Source organism: Cariama cristata, unplaced genomic scaffold (assembly GCF_000690535.1).
Source record: "Cariama cristata isolate BGI_N322 unplaced genomic scaffold, ASM69053v1 scaffold2973, whole genome shotgun sequence".
NCBI lineage: Eukaryota > Metazoa > Chordata > Aves > Cariamiformes > Cariamidae > Cariama > Cariama cristata.
Window position 1 is genome coordinate 116,611 of NW_009609979.1, and position 24,714 is coordinate 141,324.

Sequence of the window (24,714 nt, forward strand, 5' to 3'; positions counted from 1 at the left end):
GAGAACGAAACGGGGCGCTGCCAAGGGTGGGCCTGCTGCCGCAAGCCCAGCACCGCAGCCTGCTGCTGTCACAACAGCTACCGGCCGAGGTGGGCTGTACTAGCTGGGGCCAGTGAAACCTCCAGCCTCGCAGAAATCACCTTCTCGGGGGGCTTCCTCCCTCTTGAGGAGAGAGGTACAACGCAAAGAACATTTGCAGTTCTCTCAGATTTAGGGGAAAAAGCTTAATGCCAGTTTTAATAGACCACGGTAACAGGGGGAATACTGGCACACTAAAAAATCCCATTGCACATGCCAGGCCGTAAGAGAAGTTCTGGTTTTAACTAAAATTAGCAATGAGGAAAGGAAGTGAATCAAGCCTCCCCTACGTGCTGCATCTGCTGCTGAAGGGAAGGGCATAACCTCAAACCCAGCTACGTGCAAAGCCTCCCACAGGGGCACCACGGCTTTCCTGCTGCTTCGCATACTTTCGCCCACAAAACTTTTGCGGCATTCTGGCCTCCGTGAACTTGCCCATGAAGTTACTGAACAGAAAAGGGACTCCTACACTGAAGGAGGGAAGATGGATTTCAGTGCAGTGATTTTGTGGCAATATCTTGATCAAGGCAGCGCTGTGGAAAAGGGAAAAAACTTTTCTCTTTGGGTCCCAAAAGCTTAGGAGTGAACAAGTGAGAAAAGCCAGAGAGAGATAGAAGAGACAGCAAGACTAGCAAATGCGCGTTCTTAAAAAACATTTCAGACTGATGGCTGTACAAAGAGTCGTCTCAAGTATCTCCCCCTTTCTTGGGGCACTTAAGATGGCCCTGTAGAGTCAGAGAAATTACTAAGACAGTAAGGTGGAAAACGAGTGCTCCACTTCAGCAAGTCAAATATTTACAAATCACTATTAAATATGCAGATGTCTATTGCAAATTCATTTCTGTTAAGTGGTTGCAGTAATGACATAATATTATCATATGCAAATTGAGTGCTGCACACCTAAAAAAGTCACCCTTGTAATGCTTGAAGAGGCACATACAAGGCAAAAACAACCTAAAGGGCAGCATGGCGTTATATTCATGCTTAAAGACAACACAAGATGCTACGTTAATGTGCGTTGCTAGTACCTGAAGTATTTCGATGATCTTCAGCTTTGTGTCCATCACCAGGATGTCCTCTTTCTCTGGCTCGCTCTGCTTGACATTGCCCTCGGGAGCAGCAGCAAGCGGAGTCATGGGCAAGAACCCACCGCCTCTGAGCACCACCTGGGTCATCAGCTCACCGACTCCGTGGATTGATCTCATCACATTGCTCCCTTCGGAGAGGCAGGTAAACAGGTAAGGTTATGATGGTGTAATGGGACTGCATTACCACGGCAAGGATCCTTCACATCATACAAAGAGAAATTATCTCAACATTAAACAAGGCCAGGTGGACACCAAAATCCCTGGAACAGACGGAAGTCAACAGAAGCACTGCAGTACTTTCAGAACCCACTGCCCTCTCCCTCTTTCCTTGTAGGCATTACTCAGCTTTACAACCAAGACATGGACGGAAAGGAATAGAAGATTTTGAACCCACATTGACAGTTTCAGATGAACTAGAAACTACCGAAGAACGATCTGTTCTGCCAATCGTTTTTCAGCCTTACCTTTACTTTCCTCGCCTTTTGCCATCTTGGTAATAGGGAAGATGGTAGTGATGTGCACACAGTCTAATATAGCAAGGAGGATTTTGGTTAGTCTGAGGAGGTCACAGAAGTTGTAGAAACCAAAATATATCAGATTTCTGGCTAAGTTAACAACCTATCAAAATAATAATAAAAAGTCTGATTAATACTAAACACTTTGCTATCACAATCAAGTTGTCTTAACACAGTGAAAAGATCAAGAACCTGGCCGTGAGTCATATTCTTATCATAATACCTCATAATTCCCTAAGATTGTACAGTTCTACATTTTATCAGAAAACTTCCTACTTGCCTAGAAATACTGCAATGCCTGGAGTAACAGTCTGTATCCGCAGTTGATATTCTATAGCTACAAATTCATACCATATTTGTGTCATTACAGAAAAGGTAAGATAGCTCAAGACTAGAGGAATATACAGATGTTTTTTATGGTTTTGTCTTAGAGAAAAAAATAAATAAATCCCACATCTAAAGCTTACTGCTACCAAGTTAAAAAGTTTCCCCACAAGTTCTCCACATGCACTACTTCAAGATCCACACATAATAATTTAACATATAGTGCAAATATTTAACGTAGCCCCATCATCTGAAGTACATTCCCTCAAATATTTCTTATTAAAAAAAAGTATCACATCTTTTCTCAAATTAATGGTTATTTAGGGAATACTGTTGCATGGATTTGCTACATTTTATTTGCACAGACTATTTTAATAGGTCAGTAAGTCACAGGACACTGTACTGTTCTCTTTGTGAGTAATACTGTAAGCTCTAAAGACTAACTGTGCATGCAGACATAGTGTTTAGTTTTTGAGACTATTTATTCCAGTAAAGCTTAACTTTACAATAACACTGCAAGCACAAAAAGTAAACAAGGCTGCTGCAAATCTAAGACATGAGCTTACCTTCATTAATTGTATTTCAAGAACTATCATTGCAAATTCACAAACTTCTGTGGGCTTTTTTGCATGAGGAGAAAGGACTACAGTGGAAAGGAGGAGCCTGCTGAGGCCCAGCACTCACTAATTACTTGCCAATCTACCCGATGTTGAAAAAAGTACCAATATTCCACAAATATAACAAAAGGAAAAAATCAAAACTGGATAACTACCTCAAAAGTTAGTTTATTTTTCTCTTTATCAGAGAAAGGGAACCTCTGACACACCACATCTCTTAAATATTCCTCTACAAATTCCATTGTTTGTGCAAATCTCTCCTTAATTTCATCTTTGGAAGTTCCACTGCTATCATAGCTGAAGAAGAAAAAAAAAAAAAACAAAACAAAACAAGAAACAAAACAAAACATAAAACTTAGCATGCAAATACACAGGGCTATTTTCCCCCAACACAAGTTTTCATTGGTTTGTCAAACTCTAAGAAAAGTTAAAGGCTGGTAAATAATTTATCCAAATGAGGGCGTCAGGAAGCTGACACCATAATTTCCTGGCTTTTGCTGTTTTATCCCATATACTCATTTTGCACTATTTAAAAATGTCTGAGGAAAAAAAAAAAAAAAAGAGAATTTTGTCCCCATAAAAAAAGAAACCCTTATTATTTTAGTGGAAACAATTACAAGCTGTGTACAGCATTAAAGAGAATGCATGTGGTCAAGAGATGCTGACTGTGGATGCTATTTTTCCCCCGAATAAGAATAATATATATGCAAAGTAGGTATTAATTTTCCTTAATACAAATTCTAGGTTTGTTCCTCAGCATGTGCAGAGAGCATTCGAAAAATCCCCACCACCTTCCACTAACTACTTTTGTTTTCCTGTTGCTCACATATCGCTGTTTAGCCTCTGCCAGAGCTGAAGCCATTTGTTTTTCTATTTTGGCATTTAAAGTTTAACACGATCTACTGCATCTCTCTGAGGAAAGAAAACCAGGCTAGCAAGGAGGGAAGGGAGGGAAAAACAAGAAACCACTAAACACCAGTACTAATGCTGACAAGGTTCCAATTCCTAACATTTAACACAAATTTTAAAAGTCTGTTTTCTCCAACTGAAAAAATTGAGTTCTGAACAGTTGAAGTACTATGAATTTTAAATTATTTGTACTATAAAGAGTTAATACAAGCCTATGGTCAAGAAATCATGTCTCCAGTCCAGTTGTGGTTTTGTATAGGTTTTTCACCACTGTATCAGATTATTTTCCATTGGAGGTTAAGGACTGTGACTCCATCTCCAGCATGTCACTTGTTTCAGCGTCTTCCTCCTTGTTTTGGCTTTTGATTGTGTGAGCTCCTGTATGGGCAATCTGCCCTGAAGAGTCTATATTCTAATCAAATAAGGCAGGAGGAAAAATTAAATAGTCCTCCCTTGCTTTCACTCCCTGGGGCTAGGTCACTTGTCACATCACCCCAGTCAGCGACAGACCATCACTGTGATCACTATGTGTTTTGGAGACAAACCCCTACGGCCTCATAGCTTACACCATGCACACACAGAAGGGTTATTTTGTTCTCAGGAAGGTTCCCTCCAGCAAACATTAGAGGCAAATGAAACAACAGGGTTTGAATGTGGGTTTTTTTCATATTTTTTTTTTTAAATTTTTCAATAGAAACAGTATACATAATGCATGAGTTTAGAATTGATCTGGTTTTGTTTTAAAAATCAGGAGTGATGTAATTTCCTTTCCCACACCATTCCAGCAAGTACTTACTCATCAATAGCAATTTCAGAAGGTATTTCAGACCACAGACGAGCATACTTCACTGGTGTTACTTGTTCTTGGGGGTCACGATCAACATGCATATGAAGCATTAGCCGGCAGAAAGAGGCTCTCAGATCATATGGCAAGTTTTCATCAGACATGCAACGGAGAATGAGGTCCACATCCAGCTGGCCAGATATTTCATTTATGGCCAAGTACTGTCGATCAAGGCACATTCTAGCAAAGAGGTTTAGCTGGTATCTTCAGGAAAAAAAAAAACAACACATAAACAAACAGCTTACACTTTAATTTCCAGAAATGTCCACTGGGTATAGAAGTATATATTCTTATGCATTAACAGAATTAATCTTATATTTTCCAGTAATATAGCTAATACTTATTATGGAAAGAATAAAGTACTTATCAAACACTAGCAAAAGGTAACATAGTGGAAAGATAGAATAAAAAGAGTCATCATTTTCCTGAGTTACGGAGAATTAAGTAATGCTGTTTATGAAAGCTACAGAAGAATTCAAAGAACACTTAAGGCAACTCAGCCTAAATACTCTAGGAGACCAAATGCTTCTTACTGATTCTGAAGCCACAGTTGTTCAACTGAGGCAACACAGATGGACTACAGAATCATTAAAAATTAAGTACCTGATTAAACAACTACTGAGCTCTGCTCCCTTCAGTGAAAGAATTGGTAGAAAAAAAATAAACTTAATTCCTAAGTTTTTCAGTCCATTAACAAGAAGCAAGCAACCAGCATTTAAGTTATGCACATTCAACAGACTGATTTAACCTTTAGTCATAAAGCACACGTCCAACATTCATGAGTATTCATACAGGCTTGTGTTGAATAGTGTCAACTGTGAGGCTTCCTAAAGAAATGAACATTTAATTGAAAGCAGATTCCTTTTCACTCTCAGCACTCCTCATGGGAATTTGACCAAATTGTACCCTAAATCCTTGGTTTAAGCATGTTCATGAGTCTATAATGTAGACAAAAAATAATTAACACCATCAATTCTATTTAAAAACAAGTGCGAGAAAAATTTATTTTGAAAGCAGATACAATTTTTAAAATATATACAAGAGTCTCCTTTTGAGCTCAGCCCTTCAGTAGGCTCAAATAAAAACATGTATGAGGAAGTTTACTGCAAAAAACATTTCAATGGAAAAGATAATGCAAAATAAGATAGCTATTAAAAAAAACCAAACTAGTTGTACTTTCCGCATCACCACAATTGAGTCTGTCAAACTACTCTCAGAAGTTTATAACCCAGACAAAGGAATTTAGTCTGGGCTGAAACCTGAGCTTACGCTATGCCAAGAACTTGGTGTCTTGTCAAGTCATCTGGAAACATCACTTCATGTTAGAAACTGCTAAAAATATAGTTTAAGCTGTACAAAAGAGCACTGCACATTAATCAAACCAATCTTGTGCCATTTTCATAACTTTGTTTATTGTCGTGCTGAGAACTACAGGATCACTAAGGGCTTTGAGTTTAGAGAGAAATTTAGAAGGCAGACAGAGCAGCAGTGACTTCTTTAAAATCAAACGCAAAGCCATCTGCACGCTCAAATCCTCTTATTCCCACAAGCGGTTGTTCACCCCAGCTACCACCTGAATACAGGTAACCTAAATGGTTAACATACGGGCTCTCTTATAACACCCACTTAACAGGAAACCAAACAGAAATACAGGCATTAAGTGCTGTGCACATTCAATGCACTCTAAACTTCAACTATTTTTTTTTAATTCAGTTTCAACTTGCTCATGCTGATAATTGAACTTCTCGCCATGAATAACTTTGTGCTTTTAGCTCTCACTTCAAAGAGACTTCATCATCACTCTCTAATGGCTATTTTGTCCACAAAACCAGTATCCTTTCACCCAAACCAACTACAGCCTATATACCAAAGGTTTCCCCGCACACTCTTGATGAACTTTGCTAGCCAACCACTCGCATGCTGTTAACCTGTAGTAGCTGAGTACGTCCCGATCTTCTTTCTGCCCTTCCTTAGCATCCTGAGCCAACTCTCTGATACTCTTACTGCGGATTTCCTTGTTACTGTCTCTCCAGAACAACCACACTTCTTCCTCATCTTCTCCAACTTCCAAGGCATTTTCTCCACTTGACACTTCTTCAAACTCAAATCGAGAGAGGACCAGCCTGCCAGAAGGAAGTTAGGTTAGAATACAAACTGTCAAGACCTGTGGAGGTCTTTTAGAACATTTCTTTTAAGACACTTGCTAAAAAAGACAATTGCTAAAATGTACTGGTGATAATAGAGGTAACTAATTTTATAATTTCACCTGCATTCAGAAAACACAAATTTTATTCCTCAATTCTGCGAAGTAAAAGCAGAGTATCTTACTCTTTCAACAGTAGCAGTTTACTACATAAAAATCCTTGGGTTTTATTATTAAAAGCATTAGGTTAGAATGAATTTAGATTACAAGCTTTCCAGTCAGCCTTAAAGAGACCACTTCAGCCCCATTCAGTTGAAGATAAAGAAACAAAGAAGTTAAAGACACATTTAACTGACTTTCGAAAACATCTTTACAGGAGAACTGGTTCAAAGATCATTCAACAGACTAGGAAAGGATTTGGTAAACAAAAATATCTAAAAATTAGTTCTGTATCCCATAAATGCCAATTGGATCAGAACTTCTTTCTGCTTACGTGGCAAAGTAACTAGAAAGAAATCAGCTACTGAAACTAAAAAGGCTTTGGGGGCTTTTAGCTCTTCAGCAAAAAAATGATCACGCATCTGAAAAAAACAGACAAATTAAATATGCAAGGATAAGAACAAATAAGTGATGTACCAACTTTAAATGCTGGTAGAAATAAATACAGTCTTTATGATTTCATGAAGATAATTAAATACGCAAGAATACTCTCATCTATTTGTGTTTTAAAAACTACCCAACAAAGACCTGCCTCCCTTTTACAGTGTTTCAATAATGATTATCTATGCCCTATTCCACATACCAAATAAACCCATCTTTATGAAAGACAATTGGGATTTATTGCCTGCTATGATGCTTCAGCAATGGCAGGGCAATGCTGAGAGCTGGAGACCAAAACCCCAACTGCAGAGGGAGAAATGGGTGGGCAGAGATGCATCAGCCTCTGCTTTGCTGCAAGTGGAGCTCAGTGGTCACACACCCAAGAAGCGTTCGCTCACTTCACACTGCTTATGTAGGAAAGCCTGAAACCCAGAGAAGGATCAGGCCCACAGGACCCTGCACACCTTCCTGCAAAGTCTGTGTACTTGGATCAAACGTAAAGATATCTGAAAGATTTCTCTGACTGCAGGACTGAGAATGCTGGACTGCTGTCATCAATACCCATTTACGGTGTATTTGAGGAGGACCCCACACATACTTAACTGCTTTCTCTAGACGTGCCAGCAGTGCTCTCAGCTTTGAATCACCTTCCTTCTGTTTCACACTAGGAAAACCATCTTTAAAAGCATTAACTTACTTCGTTTCAATGAGGATGTCTGCATTTGCTGGATTCAGCACGGCTTTACAAATCAACTCCTGAGTGACTGGAATAGATTTGTTCATGGAAACACACAGATCGGAGAGGTAATCCAAAAACCTGTTGGAAAATGTGAGCCAAAAGGGTATCAATCATTGTTGAGATCTAGACTGAAGCAATCTACATTTTAGAAAGAAAACATTCAAAACTCCATTTTAACATCGCAGAGACTGTTGCCCGAGGGGGAATTTATGGTGAGTGCCAAAACAGAAGTGAACTAGCTGTGCTTTCTTACTAGCAAGTTGGCAGGTACAGGTTTTTCTCAGAAGGCTATGAGGAAAAGGGTAATCATATACTCAGAAATGTAGAACTCACCTGGGCTCCCTATTTTTCCTCACGAGACTAACAAAAGTGTCAATCTCAGCAGCTGTGATGTGCTTCTCCAAGAGCTTGCGATTGTTATGAAGCAGTGCTGTAATAGTGTCCTCGGCCAAGACGTCGTAGCCAATTTGCTTCTGCATGAAGCCAAACTGCTTTGCAATGTATTCCTTCAAAGCATAGAGGGAAGAAGGAAGGTGGTGTCATTAATTCTCAGAATTTAAGAAAATAATCAATAACAGGAAACAGTTAGATGTTTGCCAATATCAACATCCCAAGAAGCGAACCGGATTAGATTCAAATTGTTCTTTTGAAAGCAAGCAAGTGATGACAGATAACCTTAACACCTCCCTCCCTCCTGGCCTAGACACCACCAAGACATTATCTGATATGAATTTGTTTTTAATAAATGGCAACAAAAAAGAAAAAAGAACAGTCTTAATTCACAGGCCAACTTTCAACGGAGTTTGTAGTACACAAGAGTGAAGAAAGTCTTATAATTCACCTCAATTTGACAGTTAGCAATTCTGTTTTCTTAAATTCCCCTTAGAACTGGTACTAATTACACTGCATACAGTCTCTGATAGAGATGAAAAATGCCAGATAAGAGTAAAACTGAGCAATCCAAAAATCTCATAGCACAGCATAGCAGAGTTAAATTAATGGGATGCAGCTTTTATTTTTTTGGAGCACAGGAACAATGTTAATGCCATTGAAGACTACAGACATTATTACAGACCTGATTCTTTCTGTAATCCTGCTGAGAGTGTCTCAGCACTCTGTAGCAAAGCCGGCATATGTGTCTGAAAGGAGCATGACGCTGGTCTCCAAGCTCCTCCAACCGCAACATCGGGCCATCACCACTGTCTGTAAATGGTGCTTGCAACAACTTGAAAATCTATAGTTTTATTAGAAAACAAAGATAAAATCCCATGAGACGTTGGCTTCTTCTGATTAAAATTAGTGTAAAAGCACTGTGTCAGTGTCTTTAAATTTCTAAAAGGTAAATCAGAAATACACTATAGTTACCAAGTTTCTTGGCCATAGAGTAGCCTGGACAGGAGGCATTGTTGATCACCTTTATTAAACACCATATTCTGTAATTTTTTCTTCTAACAACGGTATGCCTACAGTCCACCGCCAAGAGCCTGCTGAAAGCTAGAAACTCCAAGGATCTTTTGGTTCCAATAACTTGGCCAGGTTCTCTATTAGTAGGTTCTCTTTTCCGACAACCCTTCTTGGAGGCGGAGTTTAGAGAAAAATGCAGCCTACCTGCTTTAGAATATTCTGTTCTCTCATCAGTTTTTGCCGTTCTCTATTAGGTTTAGAAAACACCACTTCAAGGACATCTTGTCCGGAATTAGTTCCACCAGTAACAAAGTAGACCAAATCCTCCAACAGTTTGGTAACAGATCTACAGGAAAGCCAGAAGTTGTTAATACAAGACAACAAATTCTGTTAAGAGAACAATGCCAGTGTAAGTTTACATATATTCCAAAACGCTAAGTGAAAAAAGAATGTCAATTAGAGACTGACTCAGATGCGGAATAAAGCACATAGGTTTGTCCAGAACTTTAGATTAGGAACTAATGCTCCCTATTGCTGTAGCTTTACTGTCTAATAGCTAAACCATAGCAGCAGTAAGACAACGGTATCACTTTAGGGCAACTATACACTTGCCAAGTTCTATTTGGCAGTTCTTTAAATTGCCAGAAAAAAAGTAAATAAATCAGGTGATCATCTCCCCCAAGGCCAAATAAAAGACACTGGCTATAGAAGCACATGGGCCCTGGTTTTACACAGCTGACTCTGCACTCTTTTTGTGTGGCCATGTACTTTTCATGGACATTGTCAGAGGATTTGCAAGTAGTCATATGTTCAGTCTTCACAAGATGGATTATAAATTCCCACACTTGATTTGCAAAGCCCATCAAGAAAGGTATGCTGTGGATTATTCCTTCAAGTTCAGAACAACAGTTCTCATGCTCCCATTTGACAGAGGAACAGGGAGGGCTTGACAGAATAGGCTTGAGAACCTCCACTATGGACACGTCAACAATAAAACCATCAGCTTTTTTTTTTTTTTTTTAAATCTCATCACGGAAGAAACAAAATCCCTCTTCTGAAGATAACATATATAGATAAAATTTTCAAAGAAACAGTTTCTGAGTAAAGGAAACAACATTATCTGAACCAAATTCTTGTTTTCTTACCTTCTTTCATTCTGGGTTATTGTTCCTTTTTCCAACTTGCCAGCAATGGAACCTAAAACCTTACTTGCATCATTTGCAAAATCCAAGTCCCGAACCTCTGCAGGGGAAACTGGTACTATAGCAAAAGCTTCTTTGTCCTCTTTCACTGGAGAAGTACCAATCTGAAACCCAGAGGAGTTTTATCATCAAACCAAAAGGCAGAAAACAAAGTAGCGATTCACATACTCAGTGATAATAAAACAGAACAGCCACGCTCCACTTAGACAGTATGAGACTAGTCACGAAGTCAAACTTCGGGAACAGTACCACTCTGTGCAAGTTGCAAGCTGTTCCTAAATGTAGAGAACATCAGGTGAGAACGCAAAATGTTGCTGTAAACAGTGGAAAAAATCCTTCTCATGATGACTGTCGTACAGTAGAAATCAAACAGCGCAACTAGTAAAATACCACGAAAACCTAGTCTTTAAGATAAAATATTTTGCGTAGGCACTATTCCTTACTGTTACACTGCTTGCTGTTTGACAAATCCAGCAGTCTCAAGGGACTGGAACTTCTCCTGCCAACAACATTTTTGTGAAAGTACAGGAATCAGAGGATATGCTTACATAAAGAACTTACTTTAAGCATCACAGGTTTCTCCTCTTCTTTATCGATAGGAATATTGGTACTATGAACCCAGGTGTTAGTGCAAAGGTGTCTAAGTCTGACATAAGAGTTCCTGAAAGAAAGTCAAAAGTTTCAAAGCATGAGTCAGTTTTCCAGACGGGGAATCTTCGCATTGTTCGAATTGCAAGATGTTGGCAGGAACAAGTGGGAAAAAAAGTGTCATTTTTATCCATGCGGCATACCATAATAGGAATGAGACTCTTCTTCCCTTATTTCATTCTATAAATTCACCTTAGGAAGTCTTCTTATATAATGAAACAGATTCTGCTGTAAAACAGAACTACATCTATATTTTGTTGCTGTAACTCAGCTGCTGCACAGTAACAAATTAAGCCTCTTCAAGTCCTCACATTTCCATATGCTATAGTGTATCTGAGCTGTCAGCTTCCTCCCTTACCTTTGTATTTTTCAGCCTGTAACTCCCTGATATCTATACTATATTTTCCAAACTGCAAATTTTTTGGCTCTTTGTGTAGTTAGTCAATGTTGTACAAGCATTAAGATACCAGAACACAAGACTAGTATGCAGCGATTGTCTCTCAGAAGTCCTATGGGGACAGCAGTTTCCAAATTGTTTTCTCAGGTTTTTCTGGCATTGACACTCTTCTGCATGTGCCAGCTGTTTCATAAAACATGTCAACCCCGAGTCAGATAAGCATCTTAGTCTAGGACAAGAAACAGTCTCTCAGCTGCAGTACAACCTCCTCTCTCCACACAACCACGACAGCCCAAAGGACAGAAGTAGCAGCCAGCGTGGCTGCTTTTGGTGGTCATGTTAACTCCTGCTAACTTAGAGTATCTGATGATTTAGTGAGTTGCTTAAAGCAGATGGGACAAATATGTTGTGTTTTCTCAGTGGGAACAGACAGCAAAGAGCTTGCATGGAGACTGTGTATCTTTGAAGGGTAGAGCATCTGTAAAGTAGCAGGAGGTACCATACGAACAGTAAAGGACACGTAAATAACAGAAAATGAAGTGCTAAATACTTGATGTTAGATCCTAGTGAACATAATACAGACAGGTCACGGGAGTGGCTTGACAGGACACCCAAGGCTGTCAGTCCCAGTTTGTTCACTTGCAAGGAAGTCACTTCATCTCAATTTTCCCATCTGTAAAATGGTGTTCCGTTACTTATAACTCAATTGTAAAGTACTAAAGTGAAGCTTCAGGCACTTGCTACATATTTCTATATTAATTCCAAAGGATAAAAGAAAAATAGTGGGAGACAGCTTTACCTTAAAAAAAAAAAATCATCAAAGTCCAAAGCAGATAGTCAGTTCTAACACTTCTAACTGTACCTGGGGACAAGGCTGTCTCCTCCTCGCAAAGTGGTGGGGTCCAACTCAAATATGGAGGAGATATCATTTCCTTCAGGCACAGACACCAGAGAGTATGCCATCTTCTCCTGAGCACTGCGCAAGCCTCTTCTGGAGGCATCCTGCTCAGGGTCCAGCTGTGGAAGAAGTCCCACCACACACAGTCAGAGCAAGCCCTCCAGACCCACCTGCCTAGTGTTAAATAGAGGTGTCCTCTAGTTTGCAGACATGACTCTGAACCACTCCAAGTACCGGTTATGACAGTTGGGCTTTAGGACACCAGTAAAACTGTCAAGTAGCTGCTCTTGCCAACCATTTCATTGCTTTCCCTGGTGTTAATAACTTCTGAATATTTCTGGATCACAAACACAATAAATCCTAAACACAGAGGTTATGTCTTGCAGACAGCACCAGAAGAGACTCAAAATTCCCCAGCCATTCACCCCACAGCATACTGGGAACCCTGACTGGTTTCAGATCACCCACATCTGCTAAGATGCCCACCCTTGACACTACCAGCTCTAGAAATGCATTCTACATATTGCAGTTATCACTCCAACAAAGTAATTATGCGAGCTGCAAATATAAAAAAATCAGCAACACTATGTACCAACAAGCTTGCTGAGAAATAATCTGATTCAGCAGCAAAAATGGGACTTGCATCTATCAATCACAGACAAATGAAACAAAAAGCTAATCAAGGAGTTAGATCTCTTGCTGCTCACACTACAGCTTATGATGCACTCAAACACAATGATATGCTACAAAGGCCATGGCCTCAGAAGTATCTTTATTTCTAAGGTGCCAGTAAATTACCAGCCTCCTTTAGCCAAGTAAAGATACTAATATCAACTGAATAAAACCCTGGATTATCAGATGAAAGTACAAAAGGGTAGGAAAAAATAAAGATAAACTGGGAAAAAGGAACAACAACTTTCTCTAAAACCTTTCCTAGGGAACTACCAGTTATCACTAGTCAATAAAAAAGTTCCTGTCTGACACAACACAGGAGTCATCAGTCCACATATAAACATCTAAAACCTAGATGTAATTTTCAAAGTGATCAAGCAACCAGTTTATCAGCTTGTCTGTGATCATGGCACCAGTGGAAGGTAGGCACCCAAGGCAGTCAGCACTCAAGTACCTGTCTTTCAAAGTTCTGGTGTAAGGCATTGCAATCCTTAAACATATGGAAAAGGTATTGCATGTTGCTTCTGCCTCAGGATACTCGGTAGTTAGCACATTTGTAGTCAATGAACTTGGCTGCAAAGTAGTGACATTTAAAGTCTGATTTTGCAACATGGGAACAGACAGTTAGCTGTATGGAACAGAAATACACATTGGGAGCATGCCTTCAAGAGAAGCAGCAACTATACACTCCACAGAGTCCATCTGGAGGCTTTACATCGGGAGAAGTTAGCTCACTTGGAATGAATTCGCCGAATTTCAGTTGTCTCCTTCATCCCCACAGTAAGGCAGCTGCTCTGTATTCACAATTCGTACTTCAGGAGACAACTGGTCAGGTATTAAAACTGTGGCAAAGCCGACAATGAGTAGTTAATCAAAAAGTAGGAAATGGGGCAATTAGGGAGAACTGAGACTTCAACCCCAAAACTGACAACAGCAGTCCCCTTTAATGTTGAAAAGTACAAGCTGGCATCTCACCCATCCCTGTTTAAAACCCATTCTTGCACAGCTCACTGAGGCGTAAGGAGAAAACAACAACAGAACACAAAGCTGTGCAAAGAAACCTGCTGTCTTGCAGACAGCTCCCATTCAGATCAAGTTGGAGTTTGGATAAAGTTGGATAAAGCAGCCTACACCTTCCTGTCACTAGTGAATGTTAAACGATGCAGTAACTGTGTGTCAGGAATGAATTATGTGCTCCTGATCCTATTCTTTACGGTCTATTTTTGCCACCTAGTGGTAAAGAGACAGAGCAGGGAAAAATCAGTACAACTCTGAAGCCAGCGCGTTATCCTTATTACGGCACTTATCAGAAAGAGACATTAGCCTATCACCAGTAGGATGGATGTCTACCCAAAAGACCTCAACGCTGATTAACTTTCAAAAGTTAAGCCAACAAAATAGTTCAACGGTGGATTCCCTCTCCCTCCCCCCCAAACAATAGCTTTGTGGGGGCTTTTTGTTCATTTTTTCAGTATGTTTACTGAAGTCAAGCTATCAGAAGATCAGTGTTTGCTGTCAAATACCCAAAGAACTAATCGGGATAACAGCTCAATATCTGGGGGCAAGGGTAAGCATTTTAATGGCCAGGTTAGAATGACAAATCCTTTTAGGAGGAAAAATCAATCCTGCAGGATTTCAAAGCATCAGAGTGCATTCATCTTTCAAAAATCAGAAGAGTAGTTCTTTTTCATATCCAAATGGAGCAAATCTTCCATAATATAGGATAAATGACCAAGAAAGCTGCATAAGCCCACAATCAAATCCAACTAAAAAACCATAATCCACAATGGAAAGTGCTGTTCCAGTTTTATCCGTTTTCAGCTACTGAAGCAATGCTATTTCCCTTTGACATCGAAGAGAAGCTTCTATTAATACAAAGCATCAGCACACTCCATCCTTGACATAACTACATTTACTGAAAACAACACAGACTTGCTTTCACAGGAAAATCAGAAGAATGGCACTGAAATCATTCTCACCCTGCCATTCTTGCTCGCTAGACCCTTTATTTGGATTTTCCTGTGACAAGCTAAAACAAGAGAGGGAATTAATTTCTTAAAGAAGGAGGTCAGATGACTGACTGGCACAGCACTACGTGAACATCCCGTTAGGGACACGTGCCATCTGGTGTCACCTTGAGCAACCTGCTTTTCAGACCTATTCAAGAGAGTGCTTCAAGGAAGCAAAGGTTTAAGAAACAGGAAGACAGAAAAAGAGATGCTACAAAGGGGGGAGGCGAGGGGGTCCAGGTAACGTATAAATTCAGTTCCAAGCACACTGCCCTTCACTAAAGCTTAAGCCAGTTGTCAATACCCACTCCTCCGGATAGGCCTTAACAGCCTTCAGATCATTCTCAGTTTTTTTAGTTTCTTCACTAGCAACAAAGCCTGGGCCATCTATGCACTGGCCAGGCAAATACCTGGGCCTGTGTCAAGCCCTCCTCAATCAGGGGCAAGATCATACTCTTGCCTATACTTACTGAGGATTGACACTCCAGGTCATCTTCCTCATAGTCAGGGTTTACCTGATGAAACAGAATCACAGGCACGTCAAAACTCTAACAGAGCTGGAAGTGGGAAACAACCTCAGCACGGTCTAAACTTTTTTTATAAATAAGTAAATAGCACTCTACTGCTACAGCACTACCAGGCATGCAGAACAAATATACTGTGCAAAGTCATTAATTTCTAATCGGGCATCTGTCTGCCCATGAATTAAGCAGTTAAGTAATCTGCAGACATGCAGAGAGATTTATCTTGTTCAGGATAATCACTAAAGGAGCAAGAGGAGTACAGAGTTACCAAGTTTCAGGTTTTGGGGTTTTTTTTTAAATTCAAAGTGGAATTTCCGACTAAAATTACTAGTTTGGCAGAAATCTTTTGGAACAAACAGTATTCTAACCATGGATCAGGCGAGCAATCTCCTCTGGTATATTTTTGCATGATGTAAGACCATGTTTTTGTTTTGGCTGATTAGCAATCCCAAGGTTTACTGGAAAAGCTCTATACTGGATCACTACTGAAAAGGATTTGCAAGTATGCATGTGACAAAATGCTGCTATTTTTCCAATCTGTTTATTAGAAGAACATAAAATGGGATATTTGATCTGGACTTTTCCCACTGAAGCTCTCAGGTCAATTGCACGGGCTGAGACAGCCCTTCTGCCCTCCTACGCACTCTTACATCCAGGACAGCTTTTACTTACAGAGGTTTATGTATTGGCATGTTGATATATCCATGCTTTAAAGTAAATAGAAGTTGTTTTAATAAACATTTACAAGTATTAAGCAGTAAAATTCACAAAATTATAATCCTTAGACTTTCGACTTATTTATTTTGTGCTTGGACAGCTAAGCGTTATCTGCAGTTCTTATAAGACTGGTCTGAAGTCTAACTGCGTTTTCGTTTTACAGTCAGTTCTATAATTTCCCTCCAAAATCAGTGATTCAAGACAAACTAACAATAGTTGAATTCATTTTCCCCCAAAGGCTGTCAGCCATTTACAATTTATTAATAGATGAATAAATTCATCTTGATTCTACTGCCCACATGACAGGATACTATTTAGTGTCTATTCTTTGCAGAAGAGTTATTGCCTCTAGAATTCATACAAAAAGTGAAATAAGCTCAAGACTACCCCTGTACCGTGGCATTCTTTCAAGTCTCTTTTCACCTCGTTTTCTATGTTTAGCCATCTACTTTTGTACTAAGGACCCAAACACCACTCTCCTCCCCTCCCCTGTGTCTATTTTTAGGGCAGGAGAAGAAAGATTTTCCAGAAGGTGTAAAAGGAAGAAAATACTGTGGGAGAAAAGGCAGAGTTCCTAAGCAAGCTCCAACGCCTACCTCTGCTGCTAGGTAGTGTCCAGTAGCAAGGTGTTTGAACCTAAAAAGGCTATTCCAGTAGCCCGCACCACCACGACAAGGATCATGCTGCACCACCTGCAAGGGAAAGGAAACCACATTGACTTCGTACATCAGTGACCTCCCTTTCAAACACAGCATTTACCATATTTCATGTACAGGTAAGAGGAAACAGAACAAGGAGCTCCAGAAAAGATGGAACAACCTTTCGTACATGAAAAACACATAGGACAGTAAATACTTTGAGCTGGCTACAATTAGTTCACTTCAACAATTTAGGAGTGACCACAGGAAGATTATGGCGCAAGTTGGCAGAGAAGTAATTAAAGAAGGTGCTCTAGATGTGCATATGTTGCTAGGTCTTCAAACAAACTTCCTACAGAAATGCAAGAAATCCTTTACCTTTTTGGTATAACTAATTTTTGTCCTTCTTAAAGTAGATGAGGGAAGACACCTGGAAATATTTCAAATGCAATGGTGTTGTACAAAAGAATACGAAGACTGTTATATTTACTCTCTGACTTCTCCTACGGCAAGCAGAGCCTCCAACATCAGATGATCTGTTATTTCATGTCAGCTAGTCTGTGGGTACACCTGCTTCCTTAGGGAAAACCCAGCATAGCTGACCTGTGGCTTTCAGGGAAGGATTACCTTACCTCTGCCTCCCATGTACCACTGGGTAACTGCATACACATGGCCAGTTACCACAGAAGCTACTGATGTGTTGTAACATGTCAAAGTAATCTTAATTATAGTTAGGCTTTCAATTCAAATACAGGAGAAGCTGTGTATCAAAGCAGATACTTCTGGAAAGAGAATATGAGAAACATCTATCCAACTTAACAATTAATTTTATGATTCTCACATGCAGTTCACATGGCAAACATTTAAAATCATAAAACAACTCTAATAATACCAGTAGATTGAGGATATTTTAAGAAGCCACTGATGGCCAAGGTGTTAGTTACTATTTAAAGGCCAAGTAAAGAAAAAAAAATTAGTTCAGACAAGCAACACACAGAGACTAGCAAAGGGTTGCAATCTCCTATCAAACGAGGATATGCATAACCACATTATTCCACACCAAAAATAGAGTGTTCAGTACACTCAGCAGGACAGTTGCAATTATTAGCTGGTGTTAAACTTTAGTGACTGATAAGAAAATTACTTCATAGATGCTTTTCTGTCCTCTTTTTCTGAATTGTCAAGAACCTGAATTTGAGAGCTATCTGCTGCACCATTAGAGATCAGAACTCTGTTTTGATTTTGCACAGAAAGCACAGTAAGTAAAGGAATTTTAAGATTAAACTTCTAACAGTAGGAAGACTTTTACCTAAAAAAATAAAAAAGAAATCCAGGTACACTGTTTTTAAACAGAAACAGTAATTGTTCCTACAAAGCCATCCCCAGCCTGGGTCACAATTCTTACCTCAACTTCCCACAGGGCTTTTGAACTGGTTGCAGACGTGGCCGACTGCCTCCCTGTTGTTCTCAGGAAGACGTGCTGCTTCTTCCTGTGCTCATCGCAAGTCAGAAATTTCTCCTGTTCTGCATGAAACAGTCTCACCACATCCCCCTGTCAAAGCCCAGACAGTATGATCAACGCAGACGTTACCCATGGGTGAACAAGTTACAAGCATGTAGAGTTTTCAGTCTTACCCCTTTGAGAATATCATCTTTGTTATCACTCCATTTCATGAAGAGGACTATTTTCCAGCTTGTATTGCAATTCACAGAGTTGACCTAAAAGGAAAACTAAAACCATTAGTCCCACTGTCTTGTGCCTACACAAGATACTGCCACAAACTACTGCCTTACTTTTTAGACCATTTTCAACAGAACACTGCAGTCCCTGTTTCATTAATCTAAAGGAGGAAAGTCCTCTCCGTATTTACTCCAGAACAAGTAACCACAAAGCTGGCTTGCTAGGAAGTCACTTTGCCACGACTTTCAATTTTGAAGGGGGAAAAAAAAAAAAGTTAAAAAAAAAAATCTTATTTTTACCCAGTCAAGCAACAGAGATGAAACTCAAACCTCTGTCCAGCGCCCAAGAGATATGAGAAAAGTCTGCTAGATCTATTAAGCTGCTGATTAACAAGACAACCATTCCTAAACAATGCCACAGGTACCAACCAACTTGCTGATTTTCATAAAACAAGTCCAAGCAGCTTAACTGAAACATAGAGGTTTGTCCAGCTGCTCCCGCTGTGTCAGTCTGCCCTTACCTCATTGCATCCCGGATTATCGACAAGCTGATGACTACTGGCGTGGAGAGGCTGGCCAGCATTGACGGGATTCAGGACTACCTTGTCTCCAATGACAACCTGTAGGTAAGTGCAGCATCAGACAGAAATTTGCACCCTGAGAAAGTGCTTTTTTTTTTTTTTAATGGGAGTGACAGGAGGAAATCACCTTCTTGCAGTTTGGAGAGATGCCAGTCTTGAGTATGAAAACCAGGATTCTGTTTGCTTCAGAATTTAGCTCACTGTACTCAGTCATTCAGGCAGAAAAAACTCCTATAACTATTGGACTTAGAGGCTTGCAGAAGAAACAGACTGCAATTCTGGTAACTAACCTATCTGCTGCTTTCCATAAAGTTGTTTCATTGGTTAACATTTAACAAATAATTCCTATAGCAAAAGGTCAGCCAAAAATCCTCCTCCTCCAAGATGCTCTTTCATTTGTGAAATCAGATTCTTGACCAGGCTGGCAAGACAAATGCGCTTTATTAAGGACAGTAAAGGTCCTGTTCCTCCCTTCTCTAAGGGCAAAGCCCCACCCAAACTAGAAACCAAAATAACCTTTTCTGTATTGTAAAGAACTATTCTTAATGACAAAGTGTCGGAGAATTGGTGCGATTTAAAAGCGCTTAACAGCCACCAAGACTGTGCTACCCGGTGCTTTGGCTTTACCGTGTGTGCGTGTGTCTGTAAAAAAGGAACAGCTGCATCAAAACATATGGGGCTAGTCTACAGGATAAATTATTCCTACCTGATAAAGTCTGCTGTGCTTAGGTACCAAATATATACCTGGACTATACCAAAAAGCACACAGAGGCTTATTACCTCCTGGTTTTAGGCAGATAGTATACCCAGGTGACTCAGATTTTGTAAAAAAGAGATTAAGAGATTAAAATGGTAATGCATTTAATTCAGAACCAATTATTCTCCAGATTTCCCATGAACAGGACCGCTTAACCTTATTATTATTACCTCATTCCCCATATACAAAATGATGATGAATTTTGATTCCAAACTGACAACGTTGAAAACCAAGATGCTAATTATTTGTTCCAAATCTACTGAAGGAACTCAACATTTCCTACCATTTTGAATTGGACAGGAATTCTGAAAGGCTAGCATAATTAGGTCCCTTATTCCCTCCAACGTTAAATCATTCCACGTTTCCAAAATACAAGTTACCATAGCAATTTTCCTCCCCCTCATGACAGCACAGGAAAAAGGTTGTTCCTGCATCATCATGCACTAAAAGGTCTGTGCGTTTCATTAACTGCAAGACAGGCCTCCTGAAACAAGCTTTGCCAAGCTCTGCTCGAAGCAATACGTGAAGATATTCCCCTTAGCACTTACACTGTCTCCAATGGAACGCAGCTTGTAGAAGGGCTGTATGTAGAACCAGGAACCTTCATTTCCAGCTTCATCCAAGGTCACCCTCATAGCATTCTTCTCTAGTAGAGCTGGAAGCCTCTTATTTACTGTTAAGTATTTGTTACTTTTTAAGTGAAGCAGCTAGAATAAGAATTAGAGTTCAGTTCTAAGAATGCTCATTTTTCCTCCCCTCAATAAACAGCGAGCACGCATAAGATAACCACAATACTATACAGGAATTAAAATAAAACCCAAATTTATAAAAATAGTGACAAATTCAGGCACAATTTCACTTACGCTTCTTTCAGTATACACTCCTACAGCACAATACATCTTCGGCTAACCCAACTGTCCCTTCTCCAGCAAAAGATAAACACTTAGAAATGCCCTCGTCACTTTACGACAGCCTGTTCAAAAACCCAGGATCAAAAGTTGTAAAATGCTGAGGACTAAGTGGCTTTCCCTGGTAAGAAGGGAGTGGTGAGAAGTAAAGCTGCTCTCATCTTCCCTTGCTCTGTATCATTTAATAGAAAACGTGACTGCTTCTTTGATGACTTCCCAAAAAGTCCTGTTCTTCAACCCTCGGCTGTGTACCACCTCACAGACAGCACACCATCAGCATGACTAGGTAAGCTGCAACAGGTCACACCCCAGCTCCCGACCTACCCAGCTCCAACCAACAGTTGTTAAGTTTCCAGTAAATTTAGGAGACAAGTACTTTTGTCCAGAACGTCGCTTTTTGATGCCTTTTGACTACCATAAATACTCAGAGAACATATGGGAGTTACGGTAAAATATGGGCAAAAACTTACCATGGCTCTTAATAGTGTTGATGTTTGTAGTCTAATCAAAAGTGGATGTTTTCTTTTTCTTTCATCATTATAAGCTGATTTTTTTTACGAGAAACACGCAGGCCAATAGTGCACTTAATTCAACCAAAGCAGGTTGAATTCCTTCCTCTATCAGGTTGCTGCAAATCCTACAATTGCTTTGAAGGGCAGCCAACCAATTTTTCCTTGCAACAAGAAAGCCCAGTCTCCCAGCCATCCCCCTGTTGGCTGGTATGTGTCAGCAGAATAAAATAAAAACCATTTGTATAGGAATTTATTAATCTAAGGCTCAAAATGCTCAGGTTACTATCCCTACTTCTGAAATGCTGAGGCACTCTACTTAGTGGAAGCAGGTTTGCTTTGGTTTCAGGGTGAACATATTATGTTCCACACTTATTAAAGACCTGTCTTTTTAAATTATGCAGTTATTGTACTTTACATTTTACTTGCATTTAATGTATGATTTTTTTTTTTTTTCCCATTCCCTGGGACCTAGCATACCCTTTACTTCAATGAACTGCAATTACCGATGCAGCTTGATTTTCCATCTCTGTGTCAGTTTACTATTTGATGCATCAACATTTGACTGTGAAAGACCATAATTTGGCACTGTGCATTGCCTGTGCCGTCTTCCAAATGGCCAACTACAATGAAGGCTCTAAGAACTATTTCTGAAGACTGCAATCATATGGTGACCTCAAAAGAGCACAATTAATGCAGAACAAAAAAAAGTGACTTCATCATAGCTATAACGCCCAGTTCTTGCTTCACAGGATCCCACTTCAGGACACTGTCATACCATGCAGACTCTTGTCCATGAATTCCAGAAATTTAAAGTCACATTGAGAAGAGGAGTTTGAGCAAAATCCTGTACAGCTTGCAAAGATGTTCACAGCCTACCTGGATAACATTGCCATACTGGATGACTGTTCCCAGCAGCTTTCTGTTTTCGGTTTCATTTTGTTTCTTTTCCAAATCTGCCGCATGCTGAAATTAAAGGAGAACAATTCAATTGCTGACTGTCTTATAAAAAGAATGGCCGAACACCTGAGGTTCTTTATAAGTATTTCAAAGAACTGAAAAAACAGTGAGCATCAGAAACAGCATAATTTCCTTTTTCCAGCTTCCAACAGCTTAGTTTCCAATTCCCTTTTTCAGTTTTTTAGGAAGATAGACACACACCATTTAAGCAACGCATAATTTGGGTAAAATTTGACAAAATTTTGGAATAAAACATGAGATGAAAAGTTCAAACAAGATAGAAGACAAGCCACGAGAGGACAAAACCACACCTATGGGGAGGAAGGTGAAAAGGGATAGGTAACAACTCCAGCCAGGATTTCTATATTCCTTTCTACTGACTTCTACACAAATAAAAGGAAAGGACCTCAACTTTGGCTCTTTATTTTACTTTGCTAATACAGGCCCCAACTCTTCCACAGCCTATCTTTTTATGGTGACTCTAACAATCTTCACCATGCATCAGGATTCTGTAAAAGACATTTACAAATGCCCACTGCGGCAGCTCCGACTAGGTGAGCTCCCAGCTTCCCAGCACCCCAGAGTTTGTACTTCATGAGGCTGAAGGCTACTCTGTGCTGTGAAAATGCAGCTGAGCATTTCTGTATCACACTAACGTGGTAATGAAAAGGAAAGCCCTTGCAAAACTGAATGATCATAGGGATACATTGTTCTATTTAATAACTTAATTTCTAACTAGTCTCTTGCACTTTGTTTTGTTTTAAAAATGAGCTACTTTGCCCAGGCTGTTTTTAAACCATTTCATTTGGTAAAGAAATTCTCCTCACTTTACATGAAAACTGGTTTTGTTTTTTTGTTTTTTTTTTTTTTTCATTAAAAAAAATAATCCATGTTTGCTTTAACTGATATCTGGTGGTAGAGAATAATTTAAAACTAGACTTTTTAGGAGGCTAAGCATCAAGATTTATGGTTTAGTTCTCAGATCTCAAGGACTATGGTACATCCAGTTTTCCCCTGGAGGAGAAGAAAAGTGCCCACAGTCCCTAACTGTAGTAAGGTGAAGTACTAGTAACACAGCAAAAAGCTTAGCTACTGCAAAGGAAGAGCTATCTGTATACTGTTACAAGATTTCATCATCTTCAGCTTACACAAAATGTGCTATTTTTAGAAGTTCTGTTAGGTATGATAGCTGGCTCTTGCTCCAGGAGAACCTGGGATACAGCTGCTCATTCCAATTCATAAATACATTCAGAAATACAGTGCTGCATAATTTTAGTATAGAAACACAACTTTTGCTTGATTTCAAAGTATTCTGTCGAGAAAGGATTTCTTCGAGACACTACGGTCCTTTCAACTGTCAACTGCCATCACAGAAGCAGGACTTCTCTGCCTGCACTGGACTGGGTGCTACATTTATTATAAATAGAGAAAATAATGTATTCTGTGAAAGCATGGTTAAGACTTCGCATGCATTTGAAAAGCACACCCCAAAAGTGACAATCAATGAAGGAGCAAGAAGCATTTTCTTTGGCCACTAGATGTCAGCTTCTCAACCAGCACTGATTCTTGATACCAAAGAAAGACAAGTGTCCCAGATTTTAAATCCCTTAAATGGCATTAACTTAAAATAACCTGACCTCAGCATTGAGCGCTCCACAGCAGACAATAAATTCCACCAGCAGACAAACAGAAGCCAAAAAAGGCAAGTGATGAATACATCTTGCATCACCAATTTGATTAGAAATTATATGCGCTGATAAAGAAATCTAATCACGGGCAGAGCTAACAATTGTATGCACAAGTTTCAGGGCACAGCCCCCCTAATACACATCATGCAAAAGGCAGGTTTTTTCAGTGTATTCCATGAGCCAACAAACAGAAAAGATGACATATGTACTCATATGATTAGCAGAAAAACGAAGTTTTGATATATGAGTGATGTACATGGGACCAAATTATTTCAAGGCCATGCATGAGCCTCAGGTCACTGAAGACCTGATTTGCCACATGCTACGTAAAGGACTAGCCTTTATGTCAAAGTGATGACTATTAAATACTCTCCAATAAAACTGTAAAGCACTCAAATCCTTTCACCAAATCGAGCAAACAGTTCATGAATGGTGGTACATTTCTGTACAAACATTACTCAGTTGCGGCTAAATACTGGAAAATGTGAAAAAAATTACGGAAAAAATAATCCTGTATTTCCACAGGGACCCCACCACAAAATGGTTAAGTGTCAGACAAATAGGAGCAGGTCCCAAACACCTGAACTGGCATGGACTGAGGAAAGAGAAGACGACTTTAAATGACATTGTAATCCAGGGCAATTACAAAGCACTTTTCTTCTACA

General features: G+C 39.6%; 1 protein-coding gene across 4 annotated transcripts in view; it reads right to left on the reverse strand.

Annotated features, from left to right (window-relative positions):
- ITPR1 (inositol 1,4,5-trisphosphate receptor, type 1) overlaps positions 1-24,714 on the reverse strand; it is a 165,107-nt gene that overhangs the window by 102,384 nt on the left and 38,009 nt on the right. For 2 of the 4 annotated variants that reach the window (XM_009697706.1, XM_009697705.1), the window contains exons 4-22: positions 22,281-22,367; positions 20,533-20,691; positions 19,168-19,266; positions 18,602-18,685; positions 18,372-18,518; positions 16,925-17,020; positions 15,558-15,602; positions 12,371-12,525; positions 11,025-11,124; positions 10,407-10,567; positions 9,466-9,607; positions 8,933-9,091; positions 8,191-8,363; positions 7,816-7,935; positions 6,304-6,498; positions 4,328-4,579; positions 2,778-2,919; positions 1,631-1,784; positions 1,107-1,294 (exon numbers count right to left, since the gene is read on the reverse strand). In XM_009697706.1, the coding sequence (XP_009696008.1) occupies positions 1,107-1,294; positions 1,631-1,784; positions 2,778-2,919; positions 4,328-4,579; positions 6,304-6,498; positions 7,816-7,935; positions 8,191-8,363; positions 8,933-9,091; positions 9,466-9,607; positions 10,407-10,567; positions 11,025-11,124; positions 12,371-12,525; positions 15,558-15,602; positions 16,925-17,020; positions 18,372-18,518; positions 18,602-18,685; positions 19,168-19,266; positions 20,533-20,691; positions 22,281-22,367 (2,658 nt within the window). Of the gene's footprint in view, positions 1-1,106; positions 1,295-1,590; positions 1,785-2,777; positions 2,920-4,327; positions 4,580-6,303; positions 6,499-7,815; positions 7,936-8,190; positions 8,364-8,932; positions 9,092-9,465; positions 9,608-10,406; positions 10,568-11,024; positions 11,125-12,370; positions 12,526-15,557; positions 15,603-16,924; positions 17,021-18,371; positions 18,519-18,601; positions 18,686-19,167; positions 19,267-20,532; positions 20,692-22,280; positions 22,368-24,714 lie in introns of all 4 variants that reach the window. The other 2 variants (XM_009697707.1, XM_009697704.1) reach the window with 2 other exon arrangements.